The sequence below is a fragment of the Salvelinus alpinus genome, chromosome 26 (assembly GCF_045679555.1).
Source record: "Salvelinus alpinus chromosome 26, SLU_Salpinus.1, whole genome shotgun sequence".
Lineage (NCBI taxonomy): Eukaryota > Metazoa > Chordata > Actinopteri > Salmoniformes > Salmonidae > Salvelinus > Salvelinus alpinus.
In genome coordinates, this window is record NC_092111.1 from 13,799,911 (window position 1) to 13,827,849 (window position 27,939).

At 42.6% G+C, this 27,939-nt stretch overlaps 1 protein-coding gene across 6 annotated transcripts; it reads right to left on the reverse strand.

Annotated features, from left to right (window-relative positions):
• Positions 1 to 1,942: 1,942 nt before the first annotated feature.
• Positions 1,943 to 27,861, reverse strand: LOC139554756 (integrator complex subunit 3). 6 transcript variants are annotated; one of them, XM_071367861.1, is made up of 29 exons: positions 27,513 to 27,861; positions 26,747 to 26,830; positions 24,882 to 24,965; positions 22,935 to 23,048; positions 22,697 to 22,781; positions 22,437 to 22,503; positions 21,859 to 22,000; positions 21,349 to 21,478; positions 21,121 to 21,218; positions 20,822 to 21,013; positions 20,527 to 20,614; positions 18,607 to 18,686; positions 18,105 to 18,196; positions 17,745 to 17,863; positions 16,945 to 17,067; positions 16,384 to 16,516; positions 15,610 to 15,664; positions 14,809 to 14,912; positions 14,560 to 14,724; positions 14,059 to 14,212; positions 11,268 to 11,336; positions 11,089 to 11,164; positions 10,819 to 10,932; positions 7,598 to 7,646; positions 7,334 to 7,501; positions 3,766 to 3,866; positions 3,535 to 3,607; positions 3,236 to 3,392; positions 1,943 to 2,963 (listed from the first exon to the last, which is right to left on the reverse strand). In XM_071367861.1, the coding sequence occupies exons 1-29, from the start codon at positions 27,594 to 27,596 to the stop codon at positions 2,886 to 2,888; spliced, it is 3,078 nt and encodes a 1,025-aa protein (XP_071223962.1). In that variant the 5' UTR covers positions 27,597 to 27,861; the 3' UTR covers positions 1,943 to 2,885. The 6 variants fall into 6 exon arrangements, with proteins under 6 accessions (XP_071223962.1, XP_071223961.1, XP_071223960.1 ...); XM_071367860.1 differs by having other exon boundaries at positions 16,939 to 17,067; positions 21,343 to 21,478; XM_071367859.1 differs by having other exon boundaries at positions 17,733 to 17,863; positions 21,343 to 21,478.
• Between the last annotated feature and the right edge of the window lie 78 nt (positions 27,862 to 27,939).

Below are 27,939 nucleotides of genomic sequence, written 5' to 3' on the forward strand. Positions count from 1 at the left end.
ATGATATATATATACAGTGGGGTCCGAAATTATGGACACCCTTGATAAAGATAAGCAATAACAACTGTATAAAATGAAGAATTCAAATATTGAGCTATATTGTATGCAAAAAAAAATGAAAATGTTATTATATACTAATACCATTGCTTAGCACAATAGATTTTGTTTAACAAGTAATGCATTTTTTCTCAAAAATGGTAGGGGTCAAAATTATTGACACCCCTAAAGATTCTTATGAATAAAGTAGAAGTTGAGTATTTGGTCCCATATTCCTAGCACACAATGACTACATCAAGCTTGTGACTCTACAAACTTGTTGGATGCATTTGCAGTTCGTTTTGGTTGTGTTTCAGATAATTTTGTGTCAGATAGAAATGAATGGTAAATAATGTATTGTGTCATTTTGATGTCACTTGCGTTATAAATAAGAACATATTATGTTTCGACACACTTTACATTTAGGATTCCTGAGTGGCGCAGCGGTCTAAGGCACTACATCTCAGTGCAAGAGGTCCCTGGTTCAAATCCAGACTGCATCACATCTGGCCGTGATTACTACATCTCAGTGCAAGAGATTACTGGCCGTGATTACTACATCTCAGTGCAAGAGGTCCCTGGTTCAAATCCAGGCTGCATCACATCTGGCTGTGATTGAGAGTCCCATAGGGGGGTGCACAATTGGCCCAGCCCAGCATTGGCTGTCATTGTAAATAAAAATTAGATCTTAACTGACTTGCCTAGTAAAAAAAAAAAAAAAGTGGATGCTACCATGACTACAGATAATCCTGAATGAATTGTGTATAATGATGAGTGAGAAAGTTAGAGGGTCAAAGATCATACCAAGACACACTAACCTCTCACCATTACAGGGGAAGTTAGCATGTCTTGGGGGTGTGATAGTTGACCCTCTAACTTTCTGCTCTTCACCCAGGTTTTCATATTCCACAGCATATGAAAGGCGGGTGCTGTTACTGGGAGGTAGAGAAGAGTGGTCCGGATGTATATAGCAGCCTCATATAAAGATATTAAGAGTGGTTAGGACTCAGTATTAGGATTCAATGACAGTTTACAGTGTTATCGTTTCAGAAACAATAATGTTGAGATTAAAGTATCAGGCCCTCAGTCCTCCAGAGTAGGAGTGTACCTGGATCACAAAGCAGGTTCTCTGTCCTTCTACAGCGTTTCAGACACAATGCCTCTCCTCCAGAGTCCAGACCACATTCATTCAGCCTCTCTATCCTGGGTTTTGGACATAAAAAGATAGAGCTGTGTAAACTGTGATCGAGGAAGCCTTACTAGAGAGATGCTTTATGTTCTTTAACCCTGTGCAATTATTGCATTATGTGATCTTAATTTTAGTCAATGTTTCAATCTTGTACATTCACCTCAATGTATGATTTAATGTACATACTGAATAACAACTTGATAGAAACTTGTAAATAAGAATATGTTCTTACTTGACTTGCCTGATATTGAATTACTTGCCTGATAGATACAAATGACAATACTTTAATATTGATATCTTCAAACAAATGTCAATAAATGAAGACTTCTAGTCTCAACCTCAGTTCTCACTGGATACATATGTAGTATTTAAAAAAAATATATATATTTTTTTTTTTACTTAGGCTACTTTCAGGGTAAGTGGGAAAATGGAGGTAGCCTATGGGGCCAGGAGAAACTCATCTACAGTCCGGATTGGTTTAAATAGCTACTGCTAAACTTAGCCAGATAATTAAATAGCCTACATTATGAGACATCTCTGGGCAGAAGGGTACTCCAGTAATGTCCTGGGTAGTGTTACAGCATTGACTGGTGTGAGCTGTGCTGCAGTGTGAAAACTCAACCATAAGCCTGAATCATATTTAAACATGCACCATTAAATTTGTTATTTAAAGATAATAGTCAAACACATTACATAAGACTATATCTCCACACCACAGTTATTTTTTAGCCCTTTTTTTATTTATTAATATCATAATCATTTAACATAGTTATGATCTTTTTTATGAAAATAGTTCAGTAGAAAGACATTTCCATTAAAAAGTTCAGCGACTACTTCTGGCTCCTCCATTCATACAGTCTTTATTTCTGACCTCGCATACAGTCCAACCATCTGTGGTTAAAATTATCCAATGAGATAGTATGTGTGTCCATGTTCTCGCTTCTGGCCAATCAGAAATGAAGAGTGAACAGGAACAGGAACAGGTGACAGGTATGTTTATCAACCAATAGTTAAAGTTTTTTTCAGACGCAGGAAGGATTATTATTTTTTCTTTCTGGGGGGGTGGGATTGTGACAGAGGTGACTTTTCTTTCTAGGAACGGGATGAATCTTCTAAACCTAACCTTCCACATGTGCCTCTGTTAAAATTGACTGGACTGGATGGTCTTGCTGGTTGGTCGGTCATCATGGCCATGGCTTATAAAATGCTTTGTCGGTCTGATGTCTCCAAGTGCATTGTGATAGGCGGACCACTAAGTGACAATAGAGCAACACATCCACTCCCCCTAAACATCCTAAGTCTAGTCATGTAATCCTTTCCTCAAGGACACAGTCTCGTAACAGTGTTTCTGTTTGTGTTTCAGTCTGTGCCACGGCGACTGGCATTTCCCCTCGCTTCTCGAGCGCTTTGGAATGCCCCCCCTGACCAATCCAGCCAGACCAACTGACACAAAGCAGCCAATGACCAGTGAGAGGAGAGGAAGAGCGTCTCCATGGCTCCGGCCAGTAGCATTAGAGTCCACGCGGAGGAGTCCCGCCCCCTCTTGTTGAGTGTCTCTGGGGGCGTGGTTTCCTCAGTGGTTTGGAGAAGCTGGTTGGCTGATGGTCCTGTCTTCAGGGATGTCACTATGGCAGGTGGGAGCGGGTTGGTTGTGGGGCTCTCAGTCGCTGTCCGAGGCCACCGCTGATGAGCCTTTCCTCTTCCTCTTGGGAGCTTTGGGTTTGGAGTCCTCTTCCTCCTGGAGTAGGGGTGGAAATAAAAAGGAGGTTTGAGGAACAAGTGGAGACCGAAATAGCCTCTGAAACCAGGAGAGCTAAACATTTTTTTATTAATATTGAAACTATAATTACACAGCTGAGAGAGACACAAAATAGTTCCTGATTAACAGTTTAGGTTCCGTTAATCAGCAATTAATAGAACCTAAATCTAATCCTGGTGCTGGAGTGTAAAAGGGTATGGGACTATGTGAGGCTCATCTTAACACAGAGTCTCTCTCATAGGAGGACCTACCGAGGCACTACTGGATGCGCTTTCTTCCTCGTTGCTAACAGGGGTGGCCGCTCCCTTACGCGACCGCGGAGAGGAAGCGGGGGCCTTGCGCCGTGACTTGGGAGGCTTGGAGGAGGGCTCTTCATACTCCTCTGCCAATGAAAACAGGTCGCTGAATCTGAGTGGCGGAGACAGAAAGAGGGGACACATGTACAATCCTGTCATACTCTAAAACCCCTATAAGACACTCCTAGTAACTGTGTTATTCATAGCCTCTTTAAATGATCCTCTGAGGACAGGAAGAGAGTCTGGGGTCTCACCTCATCTTGTGGGCCTCGTCACAGCTGGCCTGGACGTGCTGCAGTGCCTGCAGGATGGGTGTCTGTGTGAAGACTGGGGACACACAGACAGAAGGGTCAGAGTTCACGGTACGGTACTTATCACTGGGTTAGACATGTTTGGGGGATACTAAGGTAAGTGTATAAGGCGGTGTTAGTTTGTTGCTATTTCAGGAGAGATGTGTTTTAGAATAGTAAAACAGTGTGTCTCACAGCTGTTCTTGGTGTTGCTGAGGTTCAGCCTCAGGTTGTCCATGTGCTCCAGGATCTGTTCCAGGGTCAGCTGGGCCAGTTTACTGCTGGAGCTACGCAGACTGGGAGACACACAGGCAATAAAACACTCCTTCCTTATACTCCAGTGAACAGGAACACTACTGTGGCCAGGCTTTAACCTAACGATCATCAACACAGTGTGCAGGCTTTTGTTCCAGCCCAGCATTTAAACAACCAATTCAACTTATAATCAAGACCATGGGTGATCACTCAGGCTATTTGCAGTGCAGTTAAAATCAACAAAAGCTCAACATCAATGAACAGAAACACTAGAAAACCATTCTGAAGCATTTAAACCCATGTGGGTGTCTTCAGTTAAAGAGATTAAGACTTTTACACCAATGATAATTGTTTTTCTTACCTCGAGAATATATCAGTTTGACTTACGGAAAGCGCGGTGAAGTAAACATTGCATGGAACACGAGTATGAAAAGTTCTACTTTAAATCTTTGGAAACAGTTCTGCCGAATTAAAAAAAAATCTAAGTCGAACCCAGATGTTCTGAAGTGAAAGTGTTGCGCTATAGGTTGAATCGAAGTACACTATATGACTAAAAGTATGTGGACATCTGCTCGTTGAAAATCTCATTCCAAAATCCTGGGCATTAATATGAAGTTGGTCCCCCCTTTGCTGCTTTAACAGCCTCCACTCTTCTGGGAGGGCTTTCCACTTGATGTTGGAACATTGTTGCCGGGACTTGCTTCCATTTAGCCACAAGAACACTAGGAAGGTCGGGCACTGATGTTGGGCGATTAGGCCTGGCTGGCAGTCAGCGTTCCAATTCATCCCAAAGGTGTTGGATGGGGTTCAGGTCAGGGCTCTGTGCAGGCCAGTCAAGTTCTTCCACAGACATCTCGACAAACCATTTCTGTATGGTCCCCGCTTTGTGCACAGGGGCATTGTCATGCTGAAACAGCCACAAAGTAGGGAGCCTAGAATGTCATTGTATGCAGTAGCATTAACATTTCCCTTCACTGAAACTAAAGGGGCCTAGCCCGAACCATGAGAAACAGACCATTATTCGTCCTCCACCAAACTTGACAGTTGACACTATGCATTGGGGCAGGTAGCATTCTCCTGGCATCCACCAAACCCAAATTCGTCCGTCAGACTGCCAGACTGAAGCGTGATTCATCACTCCAGAAAATGCGTTTCCACTGCTCCAAAGTCCAATTGCGGCGAGCTTTACACCACTCCAGCCGACGCTTGGCATTGTGCATGGTGATCTTAGGCTTGTGTGCTGCTGCTCGGCCATGAAAACCTATTTCATGAAGGTCCCGACGAACAGTTGTTGTGCTGACGTTGCTTCCAGTGGCAGTTTGGAACTCGGTAGTGAGTGTTGCAACTGAGGACAGACAATTTTTATGCGCTATGCGCTTCAGCACTTGGCGGTCACATTCTGTGAGGCTGTGTGGCTTACCACTTCGTGGCTGAGCAGTTGTTGCTCCTAGACGTTTCCACTTCACAATAACAGCACTTACAATTGACCGGGGCAACTCTAGCAGGACAGAAATTTGACGAACTGACTTGTTGGAAAGGTGGCATCCATATGACGGCGCCACGTTGAAAGTCACTGAGCTCTTCAGTACGGGCCATTCTAATGCTAATGTATGTCTATGGAAATTGCATGGCTGTGTGCTCGATTTTATACACCTGTCAACAGCAGGTGTGGCTGAAATAGCCAAATCCACTAATTTGAAGGGGTGTCCACATACTTTGTATATACAGTGGGGCAAAAAAGTATTTAGTCAGCCACCAATTGTGCAAGTTCTCCCACTTAAAAAAATGAGAGAGGCCTGTACTTTTCATCATAGGTACACTTCAACTATGACAGACAAAATTAGGAAAAAAAATCCAGAAAATCACATTGTAGGATTTTTAATGAATTTATTCGCAAATTATGGTGGAAAATAAGTATTTGGTCACCTACAAACAAGCAAGATTTCTGGCTCTCACAGACCTGTAACTTCTTCTTTAAGAGGCTCCTCTGTCCTCCACTCGTTACCTGTATTAATGGCACCTGTTTGAACTTGTTATCAGTATAAAAGACACCTGTCCACAACCTCAAACAGTCACACTCCAAACTCCACTATGGCCAAGTCCAAAGAGCTGTCAAAGGACACCAGAAACAAAATTGTAGACCTGCACCAGGCTGGGAAGACTGAATCTGCAATAGGTAAGCAGCTTGGTTTGAAGAAATCAACTGTGGGAGCAATTATTAGGAAATGGAAGACATACAAGACCACTGATAATCTCCCTCGATCTGGGGCTCCACGCAAGATCTCACCCCGTGGGGTCAAAATGATCACAAGAAAGGTGAGCAAAAATCCCAGAACCACACAGGGGGACCTAGTGAATGACCTGCAGAGAGCTGGGACCAAAGTAACAAAGCCTACCATCAGTAACACACTACGCCGCCAGGGACTCAAATCCTGCAGTGCAAGACGTGTCCCCCTGCTTAAGCCAGTACATGTCCAGGCCCGTCTAAAGTTTGCTAGAGAGCATTTGGATGATCCAGAAGAAGATTGGGAGAATGTCATATGGTCAGATGAAACCAAAATAAAAACTCAACTCGTCGTGTTTGGAGGACAAAGAATGCTGAGTTGCATCCAAAGAACACCATACCTACTGTGAAGCATGGCGGTGGAAACACCATGCTTTGGGGCTGTTTTTCTGCAAAGGGACCAGGACGACTGATCCGTGTAAAGGAAAGAATGAATGGGGCCATGTATCGTGGGATTTTGAGTGAAAACCTCCTTCCATCAGCAAGGGCATTGAAGATGAAACGTGGCTGGGTCTTTCAGCATGACAATGATCCCAAACACACCGCCCGGGCAACGAAGGAGTGGCTTCGTAAGAAGCATTTCAAGGTCCTGGAGTGGCCTAGCCAGTCTCCAGATCTCAACCCCATAGAAAATCTTTGGAGGGAGTTGAAAGTCCGTGTTGCCCAGCAACAGCCACTAAACATCACTGCTCTAGAGGAGATCTGCATGGAGGAATGGGCCAAAATACCAGCAACAGTGTGTGAAAACCTTGTGAAGACTTACAGAAAACGTTTGACCTCTGTCATTGCCAACAAAGGGTATACAACAAAGTATTGAGATAAACTTTTGTTATTGACCAAATACTTATTTTCCACCATAATTTGCAAATAAATTCATTAAAAATCCTACAATGTGATTTTCTGGATTTTCTTTTCTCATTTTGTCTGTCATAGTTGAAGTGTACCTATGATGAAAATTACAGGCCTCTCTCATCTTTTTAAGTGGGAGAACTTGCACAATTGGTGGCTGACTAAATACTTTTTTGCCCCACTGTATGGTGTATGTGTGAGCTATTTTAGAAAGTGTAGCGAACCAATAAAAAACTATTGGATGCCAACATTAGCAATATCCAAACAGTGGATTGACGTAACATCAAAGATCTTCTCTGAAGGTAAAGAAAACTATTAAGATTGGGGTAAAAACTCCATCTCTTTAAAAATGGAAAGCGGTTGACTCGTAGTCACCTCTGGCGTTTGCGTGGCAGGTTGTTGTTCTTGATGAGCAGGGCCTTGATGTGTTCCCCCAGGACGTCGTCGTGCTTGGCCGCCCAGTGGCGCAGGATACTGGTGGTGAACTGGTCCTCCGGGTGGCAGGGCCGACTGAGCACCATCTTCACCATCTCCCCACTGGGCCTAAAGGGGAAGGAGCACCACAGGGATCAGTACTGGTTCCACTGTAGTCTTGTTTTTATTAATTTGCAGAGATATGTACCCGTAACTATAGCTTACTTTTCCCTGCGTAGTTGCAACAGCAAACAGGAGAGTGCTTCTGGGTGTTCTGGAAAGGAAGAGATACAACATGAGCATATTATGCCAGTGGTAATATCAGGAAAGAACAGTGTAGAACCATTAACACATTTTAGTAAAGGTCAATAGCATACCCAGCTCAAATATTCTAAAGATAAGCTGGTAGTAGCTTAACTGTCAGCTATTAACATAACATTAACACGCTATACATGACGTCAGAACTCAGGTTGTCCGCTTCACAGCACGGTGGGTTTTGACTGACGGCCGGTATAAACTTGAGCACCGCGCACAACAAGAAGATGCGCGCCCCCCCCCCCCCCCCAATAATTGGGCTACTTTTACACGTGTTGTCTGAGGGAAATGCCCCTGTAAGTCCAAATGTGCACTTCACATATCCATATTTGAAAACTCATGTAATTTACAGTATCAACATTTATGATCGCTATGTTTGAGCCACAGGATGACATGCGTTATACCCTGGGTTGTCCTGAACAGAAAGAGCCAGTTTGTCGTATTGTAGAGAACATTTGCCGCAGAACACACACTTCAATGCACTCATGACATTCTATGCACACTAAAATTACCATCTGATTGTCTGAAGTGACTTTTGAAAGCCTAACACTAAGACGTTATTTTATAATAATGGCGCCGGAGGGAATGGCTGCTGTTTTACAGGCTCCTAACCAACTGTGCTGTTTTGTGTGTTTTTTCACATTGTTTTTAACTTATTTGGTACATAATGTTGCTGGTACCGTCTACTATGACCGAAAAGAGGTTCTGAATATCAGAACAGCAATTACTCACCTCGATCTGGACAAATATTATTTATTTAGGATATACTGCTTCTACGAGACCAGGCCCAAATCACCGTCATTCGCGTGAAGAAAAGACGGAAATACAGGGGGCGGAGATCGGAGTGCCTTTTGAGAATTCGTTGGCGAGTGGGTAACCCGCTTCTACCATCTGTTCTATTGGCCAACATGCAATCACTGTAAAATAAACTGGATGATCTCTCTGCTCGAGACTATCCTACCAACGGGACATTAAAAACTGTAATATCTTAAGTTTCACCGAGTCATTGCTCGCCTGAGGTAGCGTAACTCATGATAAACTGTAGACCACACTATCTATATTTTTCGTAGCCATCTATTTACCACCACAAACCGATGCTGGCACTAAGACCGCACTCAATGAGCTGTATAAGGCCTTAAGCAAATAAGAAAATGCTCATCCAGAAGCGGTGCTCCTTGTGGTTGGGGACTTTAATGTAGGCAAACTTAAATCCTTTTTACCAAATTTCTACCAGCATGTCAAATGTGCAACCAGAGGGGAAAAAAACTAGACTAGAGGTCGACTGGGGTCGAATGGACGATTAATTAGGGCCGATTTCAAGTTTTCATAACAATCGGTAATCGTCATTTTTGGACAACAATTATGGCCGATTACATTGCACTCCACGAGGAGACTGCGTGGCAGGCTGACTACCTGTTATGCGAGTGCAGCAAGGAGCCAAGGTAAGGTGCTAGCTAGCATTAAACATATCTTATAAAAATCAATCAATCTTAACATAATTACTAGTTAACTACACATGGTTGATGATATTACTAGTTTAACTAGCTTGTCCTGCATTGCATATAATCAATGCGGTGCATGTTAATTTATCATTGAATCACAGCCTACTTCGCCAAATGGGTGATTTAACAAGCGCATTCGCGAAAAAAAGCAGTGTCGTTGCACCAGTGTACCTAACCATAAACATCAACACCTTTCTTAAAATCAATACACAAGTATATATTTTTATTAGTATATATTTTTGCCTGCTAACATGAATTTCTTTTAACTTGGGAGATTGTGTCACTTCTCTTGCGTTCTGTGCAACAGAGTCAGGGTATATGCAGCAGTTTCGGCTGCCTGGCTCGTTGCGAACTGTGAAGACTATTTCTTCCTAACAAAGACAGCCAACTTCGCCAAACGGGGGATGATTTAACAAAAGCGCATTTGGGAAAAAAGCACAATCGTTGCACGAATGTACCTAACCACAAACACCAATGCCTTTCTTAAAATCAATACACAGAAGTATATTTTTTTAAACCTGCATATTTAGTTAAAAGAAATTCATGTTAGCAGGCAATATTATCTAAGGAAATTGTGTCACTTCTCTTGCGTTCATTTTACGCAGAGTCAGGGTATATGCAACAGTTTAGGCCGCCTGGCTCGTTGCGAACTAATTTGCCAGAATTTTACAGAATTATGACATAACACTGAAGGTTGTGAAATGTAACAGCAATATTTAGGCTGATGGATGCCACCCGTTAGATCAAATATGGAACGGTTCCTTATTTCACTAAAATAATAAACATTTTGTTTTCGAAATGATAGGTCATTAATATGGTCAAATCCGGAAACTAAGGCTCGTATTTCTGTGTGTTATTATATTATAATTAAGTCTATTATTTGATAGAGCAGTCTGACTGAGCGGTGGTTGGCAGCAGCAGGCTCGTAAGCATTGATTCAAACAGCACTTTCGTAACTTTATTTCTTGAACTGCATTGTTGGTTAAGGGCTTGTAAGTAAGCATTTCACGGTAAGGTCTACACCTGTTGTATTCGGCACATACGACAAATCAAATTTGCCACATTGGCAATAGAAAAAGCTTTCCAATGATGCCCACCTGATCCAGATTGCGATTAATAATGGAATGTTTATGTGTGATGGCGGGGACGAAGGGCTGTGTTCCACAATGACAAAGCTAAGAGCGCTCAAAAACACCTTACAGTTGAAGGATCTTCCTTCAGTCATAAACTTAAGAACTGTGCACAGTTTGGAGAGATGTGTAACCACTTGGCGACACCAGCTAGACCTCTCACTCAAACCCTCGTTATCGTTTTTTCTTATGATGTGAAAAGTACAGTAAGTGTAAAATGCACATAAAATCAACATTGTAATGTTTGGATTCAGTCTTGTGTAAGGTTAACTGTTGTGTCCTCACCATCATCATCATCTGATAATTACCCCATCTCCAAAAAGTTATTTCAATTGCTGCCATGGTCATGCATATGATTTGTGTAGCTCTTCTGTTGGAAACATTTAAATTTGGCCCCATCTATACAGGTCAATTTCCACGTGTATAGGGGGGTCAACAGTCTTAGTGATTTAGCTAAGAATAGTGGAGAGCAGTGTCTAGGCCTTTGTGTGTATCTCACCTTTGTACTTTAGGTGCTGCAGGATGGGGATAATGGTCTCCAGTGGGATGCTGTGGGCCAGGAAGAGCTGCCAGGTGCTGTACTGCTCAAACGTCTCCCAATCCAGAGACTGGACTGTAAACAATATTTCATACAGTTAGACACAAGCACACTACAATATGGAGACTGATAACATTCAGCAGACACAAGCACTACGAGTCTGTGTTTTTAAGTCTGGGTGTGTGTGTCAGTATATGAGTGTGTGTGTGTCTGACGTTATACGTGACTCACTGAGGATATTGAGGACAGAGTCCTTGCGGAACATCACCAGATTGCCAATCATCACGTGACACATCAGCTCCTGCAGCTGAAAAAAGAAAACAAAGAGAGATGAGGGAGTGAGATGGGAGGGTTGAAGGAAAAAATACTACGCAGTACAGCATATTTTTGTGTGAGTGTGGTTGAATTACCTGTGTTGAATCGATGACGGCTACAATCATGTTGAGTAGCTCTGCGCTGCGCAATGTCTCATCTGGGAACTACAGAGAGAGGAAGATATCAGCAGTCAAACGGTGTTGGGCGAATGAGTGTGTTGGGCGAATGAGTGTGTTGGGCGAATGAGTGTGTTGGGCGAATGAGTGTGTTGGGCGAATGAGTGTGTTGGGCGAATGAGTGTGTTGGGCGAATGAGTGTGTTGGGTGAATGAGTGTGTTGGGTGAATGAGTGTGTTTTTTATGTAAATTAGATGGTCTTGACCTCAACATATACAGTACATTTGGAAAGTATTCAGACACCTGGAATTTTTCCACATTTTGTTAAGTTGCAGCCTTATTCTAAAATAGATGTTTTTTTTTTATTCCCTCAATCTACACACAATACCCCATAATGAAAAAGCAAAAAAAGTTTAGAAATTTTAGCAAATTTATATATAGGAAAAAAATCTATAGATCACATTTACATAAGTATTCAGACACTTTACTCAGTACTTTGTTGAAGCACCTTTAGCAGCGATTACAGCCTTGAGTCTTCTATGTTGCTACAAGCTTGGCACACCTGTATTTGGGGAGTTTCTCCCATTCTTCTTTGCAGATCCTCTGAAGCGCTGTCGGGTTGGATGGGGAGTGTCGCTGCACAGCTATTTTCAGGTCTCTCCAGATAGGTTAGACCGGGTTCAAGTCCGGGCTCTGGCTGGGCCACTCAAGGACATTCAGAAACTGATCCCATAACCACTCCTACGTTGTCTTGGCTGTGTGCTTAGGGTCGTTGTTCTGTTGGAGGGTGAACCTTCGCCCCAGTCTGAGTTCCTGAGCACTCTGGAGCAGGTTTTCATCAAGGATCTCTCTGTACTTTGCTCCGTTGATCTTTCCCTTGATCCTGACTAGTCTCCCAGTCCCTGCAGCTGAAAAACATCCCCAAAGCATGATGCTGCCACCACCATGCTTCACCGTAGGGATGGTGGCAGGTTTCCTCCAGACATGACGCTTGGCATTCAGGCCAAAGAGTTCAATCTTTGTTGGTACCCTTCCCCAGATCTGTGCCTCGACACAATCCTGTCTCTGAGCTCTACGGATAATTATTTCGACCTCATGGCAACTTTGGGACCTTATATAGACAGGTGTGTGCTTTTCCAATCAATTGAATTGACCACAAGTGGACACCAATCAAGTTGTCGAAACATCTCAAGGATGCACCCGAGCTCAATTTCGAGTCTCATCGCAAAGGGTCTGAATACTTATGTAAATAAGAAGTTTATCTTTAATACATTTGCAAAAATTTCAGGTATAATCCTAGAGGAAAAAAACATTTAACAAATGTTATAATAAGGCTGTAACATAACAAAATGTGGAAAAGGGAAGGGGTCTGAATACTTTCCGAGGAATATTCACACCCCTTGACTTTTCCCACATTTTGTTGTGTTAAAGTGGGATTAAAATGGACTTAAATTGTCATTTTTTGTCAAATAAGAATTCTAACAGAACATAATTTTTTATGGAAATAGAACACTTATATATCTTGATTAGATATGTATTCAACCCCCTGAGTCAAGACATGTTTGGCAGCGATTACAGCTGTGAGTCTTTATGGGTAAGTGTCTAAGAGATTTGCACACCTGGATTGTACAATATTTGCCCATTATTCTTTTTTTAAATTAAGCTCTGTCAAGTTGGTTCTTGATCATTGCTAGACAGCCATTTTCAAGTCTTGTCATAGATTTTCATGCTGATTTAAATCAAAACTGTAACTAGTCCACTCAGGAACATGCAATGGCGTCTTGGTAAGCGACTAAAGTGTATATTTGGTCTTGTGTTTTAGGTAATTATCCTGCTGAAAGGTGAATTTGTCTCCCAGTGTCTGCTTGAGAGCAGACTGAACACAATTTCTAGGATTATACCTGTGCTTAGCTCTAATCTGTTTATTTTTACCCCAAAAAAAACTAGTCCCTGCTGATGACAAGCATACCCATAACATGATGCAGCCACCACCATGCTTGAAAATATGAAGAGTGGTACTCAGTGATGTGTCGTGCTGGATTTTCCCCAAACATATCGTTTTGTATTCAGGACAAAAAGTTAATATCTCTGCTACATTTTTTGAAATGTCTTCTTATCACTCTTATTTATGTTAGTATTGTGGAGTAGCTACAATGTTGTTGAACAATCCTCAGTTATCTCCCATCACCATTGACCTCATGGTGAAATCCCTGAGCGGTTTCCTTCCTCTCCGGCAACTGAGTTAGGAAGGACGCCTGTATCTTTGTAGTGACTGGGTGTATTGATCCACCATCCAAAGTGTAATTACTGCACAATGCTCAAAGGGATATTCAATGTCTGCTTTGTTTTACCCATCTACAAATAGGTGCCCTTCTTTGTGAACCATTGTAAAACCTCCCTGGTCTTTGTGGTTGAATCTGTGTTTGAAATTCCCTGCTCAAATGAGGGACCTTACAGATAATTGTGTGTGGGGTACAGAGATAAGGTAATCATTTAAAAATCATGATAAACACAATTACTGCACACAGAGTGAGTCCATGTGACATTTTTACTCCTGAACTTATTTAGGCTTACCATAACAAAAGGGTTGAATACTTACTGATTCAAGCCATTTCTACTTTTCATTTGTAAACATTTTTTAAAACATAATTCCACTTTGACATTATGGGGTATTGTGACTCAAAATCTCAATTTAACCCATTTTAAATTCAGCCTGTAACACAACAACATTTGGAAAAAGTAAATCTCTGAAGATGGTGTTTGCGTGTACCTCGGTGTAGATGGATGGTGTGAGATAGCAGAGGAGCCTGATGTCGTCCTCCTGGCAGGCCTTCATATCCATCATCAGACAGGTGTGCAGGTCTCCTAGCGCTGTGGCCTGGGCAAAAGACTCATACAGACTCATCTTCCCCATCGCCGCTTTACTGTGGTGGGAGACGATGTTACAACAATGTTAGAACTAGGTTTCAGCTAAGATCCAACAATGGTGCAACAACGTTAGAACAAATGATGTTAAACCAACAGAGCCGTTAGATGGCAAAAATGTGTACAGACTCATGTCTCCAATGACGGCTTTATCGCGGTAGAAGGAACATTAGAGTATTAGAGAAACTAAAACAGTGCACGGTTATAGGAAAGGAGCTAGATAATCAGTAACTTTAGGCAGACAACAAAATCTCTAACCCACTCTCCCTCAGCCTCCCTGAAGCCAAGGGGTCCCCAATCATTTTAAAAAACTAATGCTAAGCAGTGTTGGGCCCAGTGCCCTCACCTGGCCTTGAGGTAGTAAAGCAGGTGGTAGCCGATCTTGGGCTGTTTCTGGTAGAGCTCCGCCAGCATCTCCAGCAGCACTGAGAAGCCACTGTTGTCCTCCTGCATCTGACACAGGTTCCTGAACACCAGGCACACAGGCTTACACACAGACTCCTCCAGCGACCTGGGAACAAACAGTTAATATAAAAAATATATATATATTCTCATGTATACACAAATGTACGGCAGAGGCCGCACACACACTTACTCTTCTGTGATCTCGTCGGGAAGCACGTCTCCTCTGAAGTGGCCCTTGAAGAGCTCGGCCAGACAGGAGGCCAGAGTGGACATCTGCTCTGACTCAAAGTCCTCCTGAGAGAGCGAGAGAGAGAGCGAGAGAGAGAGAGAGCGAGCGAGAGAGAGAGAGAGAGCGAGAGAGAGAGAGAGAGAGAGAGGGAACACCAATAAAACACAGAGAATTCCCATTTCCCTCCACAAGATATACACTGAGTGTACAAAACATTAGGAACACCTGCTCTTTCCATGACAGACTGACCAGGTGAAAGCTATGATCCCTTATTGATGTCACTTGTTAAATCCACTTCAATCAGTGTAGATTAAGGGGAGGAGACAGGTTAAAGAAATATTTTTAAGCCTTGAGACAATTGATTGTGTATGTGTGCCCTTCAGAGGGTGAATGGGCAAGACAAAACATTTAAGTGCCTTTGAACAGGGTGTGGTAGTAGGTGCAACGCTTCTGCGTTTTTCACACAACAGTTTCCTGTGTGTATCAAGAATGGTCCAACACCCAAAGGACATCCAGCCAACTTGACAACTGTGGGAAGCATTGAGTCAACATGGGCCAACATCCCTGTGGAACGCTTTCAACACCTTGCGGAGTCCATGCCCCGACGAATTGAGGCTGTTCTGAAGGCAAAAGGGCAGGGGTGCAACTCAACATTAAGAGGTGTCCTTCATGTTTTGTACACTCAGTGTATGATGACCCCCAATAAATATCTGGATTTAAGCCCATGTTATTCAGACTACATTATTATTTCAGTTCACTCACCTCCAAGATCAGATCCACGATCTCCTGCATGACTTCACAATGTGTCTCAGTGTCACTGTTGGAGGGACAGATGGGAAAGGAAATAATTATTAATGAGCCCATTTTGAATAAACAAAAGACTTCCAGCACTGCAATCACCAATGTTGTTGCAATCAGCAATGACAGCAATGGGAGTGATTGGGGGAGGCTGAGAGATGAAGTACGAAAGCGGCCCTCCAAATCAACTCAAATCAATGGACGGAAAATGGCAGAAACAACCCAACCTACTAGTGAGCTAGGCAGAGGCGTGAAGCGAACGGCATTATTGTCAACGCCTCCTCATTCTATACATAAGCTAACAGTGTGAACGGGAAGAGCAGGGATCTCCAACACTGGTCGTGAAAAGCTACTGGGTGTGCAAGCCTTTGTTCTCGCCCCACAATAACCCACCTGATTGAAATAATCAAGGTCGAAACTGAAGAGGACCATGATTAGCTGGAAACAAGTGCATTAGTGCTGGGGTGGAACAAAAGACTGCGCACCCAGTAGCTCTCCATGGTCTTTGATTTGGGACAGGGCACGTGTGACTGAGGATCTGACTGAGAATGTCAGCGAATGTGAAAGATTGAGTGTTAAGCTGCCATGAATGAAAAATCATATATTCCGATATGTTTGCTTTGGTAATGTCTTATGCCAATAACGCTAATTGAATTTAATTAAATGGAGTGTGCTTGTTTGTTAGACAAATAATGTTATGATGCGAGGGCATTGTCAAGTCACATCCACTCAACTGACCTTCCTTTCTGTAACTGCAACACCTTCTCCTTCATCATGTCATCCAATTGGTCCACGTAGGGAGTGATGTCAGCGGGCTCCTCAATAATGGCCTCTTTGATTGGGTGGAATCGGAACTCCCGCTTTTTATTTCCTGTAATAACCAAAATGAGAGGTCAGCCAATGACTTGAAGTGGATGAGTAAGAAGCAGAGTGAGATTGAGGCCCTAATATGTTTCCAGTCTTTTGAATTGGTTTGTGGGTTTCTATATTGCTTTCACATGCAAGTTTCTGATTTGGTTTAATCTAAGCTAAAAGCGGTGTTAATGTATTAAGCTGCTGATCTACGTGGAAAAGGGGGAGTGAAAGCAAATCCAACTCCTATGGTCATTGTCATCCATAGAAGTTGACATGACAGCACAAACAGATCTGGGACTAGGATAGATCACGTTATGGTTATTTGGTGTAAAATGCAGTGGAATAGATTGTACCAATTTAAGTGTTGCGAGTCTGGTGGTTATAAAACAGTATCTATTATATGGGTCGAGTGCAGTAATAAAATGTGTCCTTCCTTACCCTCACCCTTGTTGTTAATCTCCTCCTCATCGTCGCTGAAGGCAGCCTCCGTGTTGTCATAGCAACCGTCCTCCTTGTCCAGCAACACATGATTGTCCATCTCCAAGGAAACAGACTCCTCCATTTTCACTGAGGAGCAAAGGGTGATTAGACGGCATTGTAGAGTAGAGGCAAGGAAACAGAAGGTTCTCAGATAAAGGCAACACGAATAACAGCTTAGCTAGATATATCCCTCCAAACACACACACATATTTTCCTGGTTAACCTTATTCAAAGTAGTTAAACATTAACACTAGGATCAATTATTTAATCATGCGATATTTAGTGGGGACAATTCACATTTTAAATTGTCAGTTGCACCCCAATGCAATTCAATAAAGTCATATTGAATTGAAAATGCTCTACTTTACGGTTCCTGTTCAAGATGGAACAAGCTCTAATTCAACAGACACTTTTACTCAAAGACACTTTCAGTTGGCACAACAGCCTGAGCTCTAGGGACTAGAGTCTATTCAAAAGACAAGGTCTAGTTTCCCTACTGTTGCTAGAAAGAGGCTATTTCAACTCTACCAATATCATAAAGCATGATTCAAAGGTTGCTTCTTTATGATTCCCAACCTGACAATATTGATTAGTGTTATTGTGCATGTCCGGGGGAGGATGGTTGCAGATGAGGGACGTTTATTTTGCATGTCTGTAACTGTAATGAGCTGTGTAAAGACATTCCTCTTTAAAGACCACCAACAGTGTTGATTTATTCATTCATTCATGTTAATAAATAAAAGTTTCATTACTTTCATTTGTACCTTCATCCCTTCCCTCGGTGGGGGGTGAGGGGGAACTGCAGAACTCTGGGAAGCGTTCCCTCAGCATGGAGCGCAGCTCCCGGTCCAGTTTGGGGTTGTCAAAGAGTGGGGCTAGGTGACTGAGGGAGGAAAAGACAGACAGACATATACGTGGTTACAATAAGGCTGATGAAGATCCACTGACATAAAATGGAATAAAATAACTAAATCCCTGACAATACCAAAATCATTGGATCAAAAATATAGGTTCAATTGAAAAATAATATTAATTTGTTTATGCATAATTGTGACAAGGTCTATGGTCAAATATATCCTTTGATGGCGGTGGTGTGTGTATGTATGCGTGAGAGAGAGACTCACGCCAGCACTCTTTTCTCCATGATGAAGGTGAGAGAGTTGAAGACCCCCTGACGCACCTGCCCTTCCAGAGGGGGGAAAAAGTGAGGGATGATCTGTGAGGGAGAAAGAGGAGGGCGGGTGGAGAAAAGAGAGCAAAACAGAGTTGGATCAACTGAAGGCAAGAAGGAGTCAAGAGGAGATGAGTCAAACATCTGAGAGAAGGCCAAAATACCACATAACTAACTTATCTAAAGCATGGCACAACAAACACTAATTAAAGTTGTCATTAAACTTCCCCACTGCTGTAAATTTACCACTCGTTTCCCAAGTCAGACCAAACGGGTGAATAGTGCAGGAAATGTAAAAACATCTCTTCACTCTCTAATGCTTTGCTAACACATGGAGCATGAAGCACGTATCAACAAAGTCTATTCCACTTTGAATAGCTAAAAAAAAAGCAGCAAATTCACCATAGCTAAGTGATATGAATGAGCTCCATTGTGTAATGTGTGCATCCACTCACCCGACACATGAAGTCCAGGAGAGTGGCAGTGATGGCTGGATGAGGCTTCATGGAGTGGTGCATCACCAAGATGGCCGGCTCTGAGGGAGGGGGAAGAGAGAATGGATGGGTAAACCATGAAAACAGAAAGGGAAGAGAAAACAGTGCATACTGTGGCAGAGAGAAGGTGATAGCAGAAAGGCATCCATCGTGTGACCTCTTTCTGTTATTCTAATATACCACTAACCCAGCATTTTCCTAATTCTATACATTTGGCCCCTTACATGAAGAGATACAGTGGGGAGAACAAGTATTTGACACACTGACGATTTTGCAGGTTTTCCTACTTACAAAGCATGTAGAGGTCTGTAATTGTTTTATCATAGGTACACTTCAACTGTGAGAGACGGAATCTAAAACAAAAACCCCAAAAATTACATTGTATGATTTTTAAGTAATTCATTTGCATTTTATTGCATGACATAAGTATTTGATCACCTACCAACCAGTAAGAATTCCAGCTCTCACAGACCTGTTAGTTTTTCTTTAAGAAGCCCTCCTGTTCTCCACTCATTACCTGTATTAACTGCACCGGTTTGAACTCGTTACCTGTATAAAAGACACCTGTCCACACACTCAATCAAACAGACTCCAACCTCTCCACAATGGCCAAGACCAGACAGCTGTGTAAGGACATCAGGGATAAAATTGTAGACCTGCACAAGGCTGGGATGGGCTACAGGACAATAGGCAAGCAGCCTGGTGAGAAGGCAACAACTGTTGGCGCAATTATTAGAAAATGGAAGAAGTTCAAGATGACGGTCAATCACCCTCGGTCTGGGGCTCCATGCAAGATCTCACCTCGTGGGGCATCAATGATCATGAGGAAGGGGAGGGATCAGCCCAGAACTACACGGCAGGACCTGGTCAATAACCTGTAGAGAGCTGGGACCACAGTCTCAAAGAAAACCATTAGTAACACACTACGCCGTCATGGATTAAAATCCTGCAGCGCACGCAAGGTCCCCCTGCTCAAGCCAGCGCATGTCCAGGCCCGTCTGAAGTTTGCCAATGACTATCTGGATGATCCAGAGGAGGAATGGGAGAAGGTCATGTGGTCTGATGAGACAAAAATAGAGCTTTTTGGTCTAAACTCCACTCGCCGTGTTTGGAGGAAGAAGAAGGATGAGTACAGCCCCAAGAACACCATCCCAACCGTGAAGCATGGAGGTGGAAACATCCTTCTTTGGGGATGCTTTTCTGCAAAGGGGACAGGACGACTGCACCGTATTGAGGGGAGGATGGATGGGGCCATGTATCGCGAGATCTTGGCCAACAACCTCCTTCCCTCAGTAAGAGCATTGAAGATGGGTCGTGGCTGGGTCTTCCAGCATGACAACGACCCGAAACACACAGCCAGGGCAACTAAGGAGTGGCTCCGTAAGAAGCATCTCAAGGTCCTAGAGTGGCCTAGCCAGTCTCCAGACCTGAACCCAATAGAAAATCTTTGGAGGGAGCTGAAAGTCCGTATTGCCCAGCGACAGCCCCGAAACCTGAAGGATCTGGAGAAGGTCTGTATGGAGGAGTGGGCCAAAATCCCTGCTGCAGTGTGTGCAAACCTGGTCAAGAACTACAGGAAACATATGATCTCTGTAATTGCAAACAAAGGTTTCTGTACCAAATATTAAGTTCTGCTTTTCTGATGTATCAAATACTTATGTCATGCAATAAAATGCACAAAAAAATGCATTACTTAAAAATCATACAATGTGATTTTCTGGAATTTTGTTTTAGATTCCGTCTCTCACAGTTACCTATGATAAAAAATTACAGACCTCTACATGCTTTGTAAGTAGGAAACACTCCCGATTTTGCAGGTTATCAAATACTTGTTCTCCCCACTGTACAGGTGGTGTTTCCCCCCCCCCCCCCCCGTCTTACCTATGTTCATGATGCTGTCCTTCTCTGGGCTGAAAAAGAGCCAGTCGTAGAACAGGGCCAGCTTGGCGTTGGAGGCCGCCACGTTAGACTGAAGACGTAAGTAATAAAAATGTATTTATTACAATGTGATTACTATTTAACAATGTTATTTATGGGTAACGTCCAGTTAAATAGCTGTAAATACTAGGTAAATTCAAATTGAAAAAGCTTTATTGTCTACTTAATTAACAGACAGGAAATCATCATTGGTATAAATGCAAAATAAAGCGTTAGCCATCTTTGCCCCGCCCTTTACCGTGCAGGTGGTGAGCAGCCAGCCAATGATAGCCCAGCGGGGAAGGATGTCGGAGCTCAACACCTCATTGGATGGGTGCACCACGCCGCAGATGTAGCGAATCAGGTCGCAGCGCAGCGACTGGCTCTCTGCCGTGGACAGGTATTGTCTCTGGAACCAGTCCTGGTATCGCTTCTGCTGGCCAAAACGCACCTACAGGGACAGAGGGACAGGATAGGCATAAAGGAATGTGTATATGCATGCACTATACATGTGTTTGTACTGTTCTGAGAAGTGATGTAGTGTGTGTGTGTGTTTACCCTGGAGGTCATGAAGAGCAGTTTGGTCTCCATGTCTGGTGTGAGGCGACAAGCCAGGAACTTCCGGGATGTGCGAGCGGTCAGGAGCTGCAGCAAGCCTATAGAACCAGACGGAGAGGGAGCGAGAAAGAGAGAGGTTAGAGGTTTAGAGCCTAGCCACAAGTCTCTTAGACACATGTGTGCCCCCCCCCCCCCCCCCTGGGCTGAGCGACACTCTCTTACCCTTACCAGTGAACTGAGGGCTCAGGGCCTGGGGGTTGTGGAGCAGGTCTTTCCACAGCAGCTCCATCTCCGGGATCCGGGCCACAATCTGCAGCAGACGCACCAGGTCTCTCCCAATGATAAAACACTCCATAAACTAGACAGGGACGAGGGTAGAAGAGAGAGAGGAAAATGTCATTACTCATTCAATTACTTCATTGCTGTGTGGAAATTCCTCCATGTCAAACCTAGATACAGTATAATAACAGTCTGTGTTCTTGGGCATATAGAATATGACAAATCTTCTTTCTTATCAGTCCTCCTTCCATCAAGAATCCACAAACATCTTCACTCCAATTCTGCACCCCCCCCCCCCCTCAGGGGTTTAGCTTAACTATACTCCACCCGCTTTCCTCTCCCTCCTTCCAACCTTGAAATGTTCTCCTCCCTCATTCACTATATTGCTCTTCTCCTTACCTCACTGGGCAACTAGTCCACCATTACATCATTCCCTCCTTCATTCCTCTCCTCCCTCACCTTCTCTCGGAGCAGGCCGATACAGAAGTCCACCTCCTTCTGTCTGAGGACCAGCAGCGCCGGGGTGCCGTGGTCCACGATGAGGCGCAGGTAGGTGTACACGGACATGGCTATCAGCATGCCACTCTTCAGCACCCACTCCCTGAGGGAAAAAAAGAGATAGAGATGATTGTAGTCCTTGTGGGTTTGTTGTATGGTAAACCAGACGAGTCCAAACTTCCACAAAGTGTGAGTGTGTTGAGCAAAAAAAGGAACAGAGGGGTGCTCAATAACAACAATCATGAAAAGGGCTGACTAAGGAAAACTTCCAAAAGGACTAACTTGAGGCAGAAAAGAGTTGGAGCACTCAACAAAAAAGGCAGATTGATTTCTGTTCAATTTCTGCCTCAAATTAGTCCTTTTGGAAGTTTGTCTTAGTAAGCCCTTCTCATGTGTTATGAGCCTACTTCAAAGCATGAGATTATTAAAAAAATAATTGTGTGAGATATGTTTTTGCCCTATGAACCAGTTGGACTTTTATTACATGACAATACTGGAGTGAAAGAGTGTTTCCTGTTGAACTCCACTCGCCAACACACCTTTGTTCCACCAGTATGTCCAGCACATTCTCAGCCAGCCACAGGTTCTTATTAGTGATGTCTCCTCCTGGACACAGAAAAAAAGCCACATAGCTACTCAATCAAGCAAACCAATACACAGACAAAATAAACAAAAAGGTGAGAAAGCCATTTTGAGCAACGGTAAAACAAGACAAGATACTACTTTGTGCATTGGCAGAAAGATTTGCTCTGCATCTCAATGCAGTGAAACCAACAGTACACATGGTGAACGGACTAACCTGCGATCTGCTTCATAAGGGTCATGAGGATGCCGTCCGCTCCGATTACGCCACTCTTCACCAGCTCCCTCACCAACCACACCAACTGAAAGGAGAGAGAGAGGGGGGGATCATTAGTCAATCACTTACTCATTAGAAAACATCAAAATCTACATGTGTATTTTGTGTCAATAAAGCTAATTAAATTGAGAGCACAGAAACCGTTTCTGCCTTTTCTACACGGAGACAAACTGTTTACCTGTGTGCGGCACACGTCTTGCAGCTTGAGGAACTTCTCCATGAGGATCTGGTTGATCTTGATCAGGACCACGTTCATGCCGTCCCTATTCACCAGGGTCAGGTCTCTGTAGCACTGTGGAGATTAGAGTAGAGAATACAAACGTGTTATATGACGAAAGGCTAATTTGCTTTGCAGCATATGGACATGCTGTACAGTGTACATACAACACAGTGTGATAACGAACAGCTTTGTGCATCAATAGGGGCTATGTATAAATACTGTAATGTGGATTAAATTGGGCACCCAGTCAAACATGTTCAGATGACAAGGATTTAGAGGCGCCACAGGAATATTATTAGCTGTAAATTAGCTGGTATATAATAATAATAAAAATGATATATATATGGACAGTGAAAGTCAGAATGTTTAGGGGAGACGGATAGAGGAAGACAGACAGGAAGGAGACGGGATTAGTAGCCATGTTGTCAGGGTGATGTGGTCCGGACTCTGGAGGGCTAACCACTACACCAGACTCTGGATCAGAACTTCACCATTCTCTAAATAATTTCTATTGATTTCCCCAACAGCCCTATTCTACAAAACCTTACGGTGGAAATGTTCATGTCTCATCATAAGGTGTAATGATAATCTACAGTCTGAAAGTGTGTGTGTGTATATATATATATATACACACACACACACACACACACACACACACACACACACACACACACATATATAATAGCGGTGTTAGAGGAAGTGAGATGTGCATAAAGTGTGTGTGATACTGGTAATCACACACAGTGGTTTAGGAGGCTGCAGTGTGTGTATTTATAGTGTTGTGTGACGGTGTAATAAATATGAGTGTCTGTACTGTGTGTGTGATGTTTGTTGCGTGAAAGCCATAAACACTGACAAGGACAGTGAGGCTTCAGAGTTTAGCATGAACATTTGTGAAGTGTTTACAGTGTATGTGATGTATAGATTGTATGTAGCAGTGGTGGGGAAAGTACTCAATCGTCATACTTGAGTAAAAGTAAAGATACCTTAATAGAAAATTACTCAAGTAAAAAGTGAAAGTCACCCTGTAAAATACTACTTGAGTAAAGTCTAAAAGTATTTGGATTTAAATGTACTTTTGTATCAAAAGTAAATGTAATTGCTAAGATGTGCTTAAGTATCAAAAGTAAAAATAATTTAAAGTTCCTTATATTAAGTGGCACAATTGTATTTAAAAAAAAATATATTTACAGATAGCCAGGGGCACACTCAGACATAATTTACAAACAAAGCATGTGTGTTAGTGAGTCCGCCAGATCAGAGGCAGTAGGGGTGACCAGGCATGTTCTCTTGATAAGTTTGTGAATTGTAACGAGTACTTTTGGGTGTCAGGGAAAATGTATAGAGTAAAAGTAAAAGTTGCCAAAAATATAAATAGTAATGTAAAGTACAGATACCCCAAAAAACAACTTACGTAGTACTTTAAAGTATTTTTACTTAAGTACTTTACAACACTGGGTGGTAGAGTATTTGGAGTCTATAATTCCATTCACATATCCTGTAGCCTAAAGTATTCAAGGTATTAGGGTGTTGATAACAGCACACTATTTTTAGTGCACTCACAAGAGTCACTATGTAAGCTAATTCAAACCATGTGAGGTGTGTATAAATATTGGTGTGTGTATAGTGAATGCAATCAATGGAGACATGATCATGAGAGCTTTCCGACCCTCCTGGTTTGACCCGGAGTCTCCCAGAATTGGCTTTCGACTTCCGGCGAACAGGAAAACTATTCCAGAGTATTTTGAAAACGCAATAACGGAATTAGACCAAGATGTGAAAATGTTGAATCTACCTGAAATGAGCTCCGTCTGGCAACCATAATGATCATATGAAATGGTAACGTGTATGATAATGATATGAAGTATGACAATGATCATGTATATGGTAGTAATGAGGCCTTACCCTCTGTGCCTGTGGGGGTTCTGTGAGCAGCAGAGCAAAGAGTCCCAGACACACCTCCTCGTGCTGCTGTGGGCCTTTACACACCTAGAGAAGGGAGGAGATGAGGACAATATATGATACCATGTAACCTAGCCCTGACCAAGTTATCATTACTCATTGTGTAATTTATGATTATTTCTCTCGCTCTCTGCATTGTAGGGAAGGGCCCGTAAGTAAGCATTTCACTGTTAGTCTACACCTGTTGTTTATGAAGCATGTGACAAATAAAATGTCATTTGATGGGGCTGTAGCCTCCACATTCATGGTGTTGACGAAGGAGGCTTCAGCCGTATTAGGGCTTCATGTAACTTGAACCTATTCAATACAACATATTACATTCCATGTCATTTCAGCAGGCCATGACACCCACCATCTCAGATTGTCTTGAAATTGTTTTTGTAGTTAGAAACAGGTAAGATTGGCATTCCTGAAATTATTTTGATGAAATGTAATTTTATCTGAGAAATTAAGCTAACTGTATAGTGCTTTGCAATTGTAATGATATTAGATTGTGTTGTGTTTAATAGTACATGTCACAAATTACAATACATTTAGAGCTGTTTCCTAATAACTTTATTGAAAAACATAAGAGTGCCATGCAATTCATTATTTTATTGGAGTTGTCACTACATTTTAGACCCTAGCCCATTTCTCCATCAAAGTTTGGGCTTGTAGGAGAAGTTTTCATATGAGAATTGCATAGGGATAGCCCTCTCACAGAGCAGTCACTTTTGGACTATTCCACGAGAGTTGGGTTGAAGCATTAGGTTGCTATTAGGGCTAACATATTGCTTTCATGGAGGACTGGCTTGAATTGTGAGGATGACAACACAATTTATTTTCATGAGACAAATCTATTGGTTTTCTAACCAGAGTTGCAAAGGAAATATTGTGATCTATTTAATAAACACAAGAGACCAGCACAAATGACAAGAGTGTGGCTGTATAGCAGGAACACCGCCACCTAGCAGTCTTAACATGGTACTTTCATACTACTTTATGGTAAATAATGCAAGTGACTTCAACGACAAATTTCTCTGAACAGGGGAGAAAAAAGTCACTAGATTCACAGGGAACACATTACATAGTATGGAGAAGCAAGAGGCCTACTCCAAGCCATAGCTTCATACTGCTTGTCAAACAGAAAACTGATACTGTATACTGGTTGTTGGGGTGGGATTGGCGTGGAGTGCTGGGGGTCCATGGGTGGCTTTTGACAACAACAAAACTACTCCTCATGTCTTACTAATTGGTAGGAAAAAGTTTGGGCCAAATCCGATGTTGGATACTATATTTATTGAATATTATCTGAATCCAAAAAATGTAAATAGGTTATTTGAGTGCAATCAATTAGCTATATTTCTCAGAGATCAAATTATATTTGAACAAAATAATGTTTCAGGAATGGTAATCGTATCTGTTAATAACTACAGAAACTATTTCAGAACAATCTGAGATGGTGGGTTTCGAAATCCTCTTTCTTGTGCTTTCTGAGGCTGAACGACCCACCTAGCCTACAAGTAGCATACTGTATAATCTTACACATCTCAATATGCTTATGTAGCATATGCATCACATCCTTTGAGTACTAACATTTACAAAGGGCAATGCAGAAATGTGCATGAGAACAGCTCAATTGCTAAGCAACTGATTACTCTGACCATAGTCACATTCTATTAGATTCCATCCTATGCTATACAACTAATGTAATGTAGAGCCTAAGGCTCAACTAAAATATGTAAGTAGCTACATCTCATCTGCATATTCTAGTATGTAGAGTCCCATCCCATGGTGGTGGACTATTAGTGTGAGGGCGAGGGACTCACATTAGCTGTGATGGCATCGTTGGCTTCACGCTCCGACAGGCCATTTGTCAATGAAGTAACGATCCCCACACACCTCTCCAACCGCTAATGAACACAACAAAAAAAGGAATGTTAACCACAAAGACACCCAGAAGCATAGATAGGCCTAATTGTTCACAATTCACAATGTGGGCATACACACACACACACAAAATGCCACACAAAGAACAACACAGCACACTAAAACACATGGGAACAACAAGTCAGAGAAATCATACACACACAAATCACACATTAAGGCTGCACACAAACAACAATAGAACGATGATCACTGTCAATTGAGCTAGCTACTGTATGAAAATGCCTTAACCGTGTGGGGGTTAGGCGCTTGAATTTTTTAGGGGAAGGATAACTACCTTTTGTCAGAAAAGGTACTTTATTGACATGTGTATGATTAGCTTTGCGCATGTGCACGGGCTCGTGTCTCATCTATGTTTACCAAAATAGCATGCTAAATGCTACGCTAAATTCTGCTGGATTCCCCATCATTTAAACTCAAGTCAACATAGCGAAAATACTTACTGCAAACATACACATGCCAGGCTATAAAATGCAATTTCGAATTAGTAATCAAACTTGCTGAATGATAGCTAGCTAGCAACATACAGGCTATTTTGTAAAATGGTTCCGTGTCTTTGTAGTGAATGTTTTATAACGTGCTGTATGGTTGAACAGCTGTTCGTATGATGTAGCAAAAATTCTTGAGAATGTTTTATAGTAGCCCTACCTCCTCCAGCTCATCTTTTGCGTCCAGGGTCGTGGACACCAATAGGCGACCCTGTGGTTTCCCCTTTGCCGGTGAAGGCTCCATCACCACCCGCCTCGCTTCGTCTGGCCCCAGAGGACTTGAGGGGTTAGACACTGTGGTTCGGGGGAAATTCTAAATGGTTTTCTCGTAGCAATGGATCGGCTCTAACAATAGACAGTTGTTTAGACTCTTTTTACACGGTCTTCGTCGGACACCGTGTTTTTTTTTTACTTGGTTAGTCCACCTTTCAGTCTCACTCCGGTGCTTTCGACAGTGTTCGAATAAAACAAACTAACTTCCGGAGGGCATGGTGGCCTAGCGGAAGTATTCGTTCACAGAGCTAGCAGAAGGGAGGGCCCATAAGGCTCTTTTAAGCCAATGATTGATCTACTTATTTTGAATGACA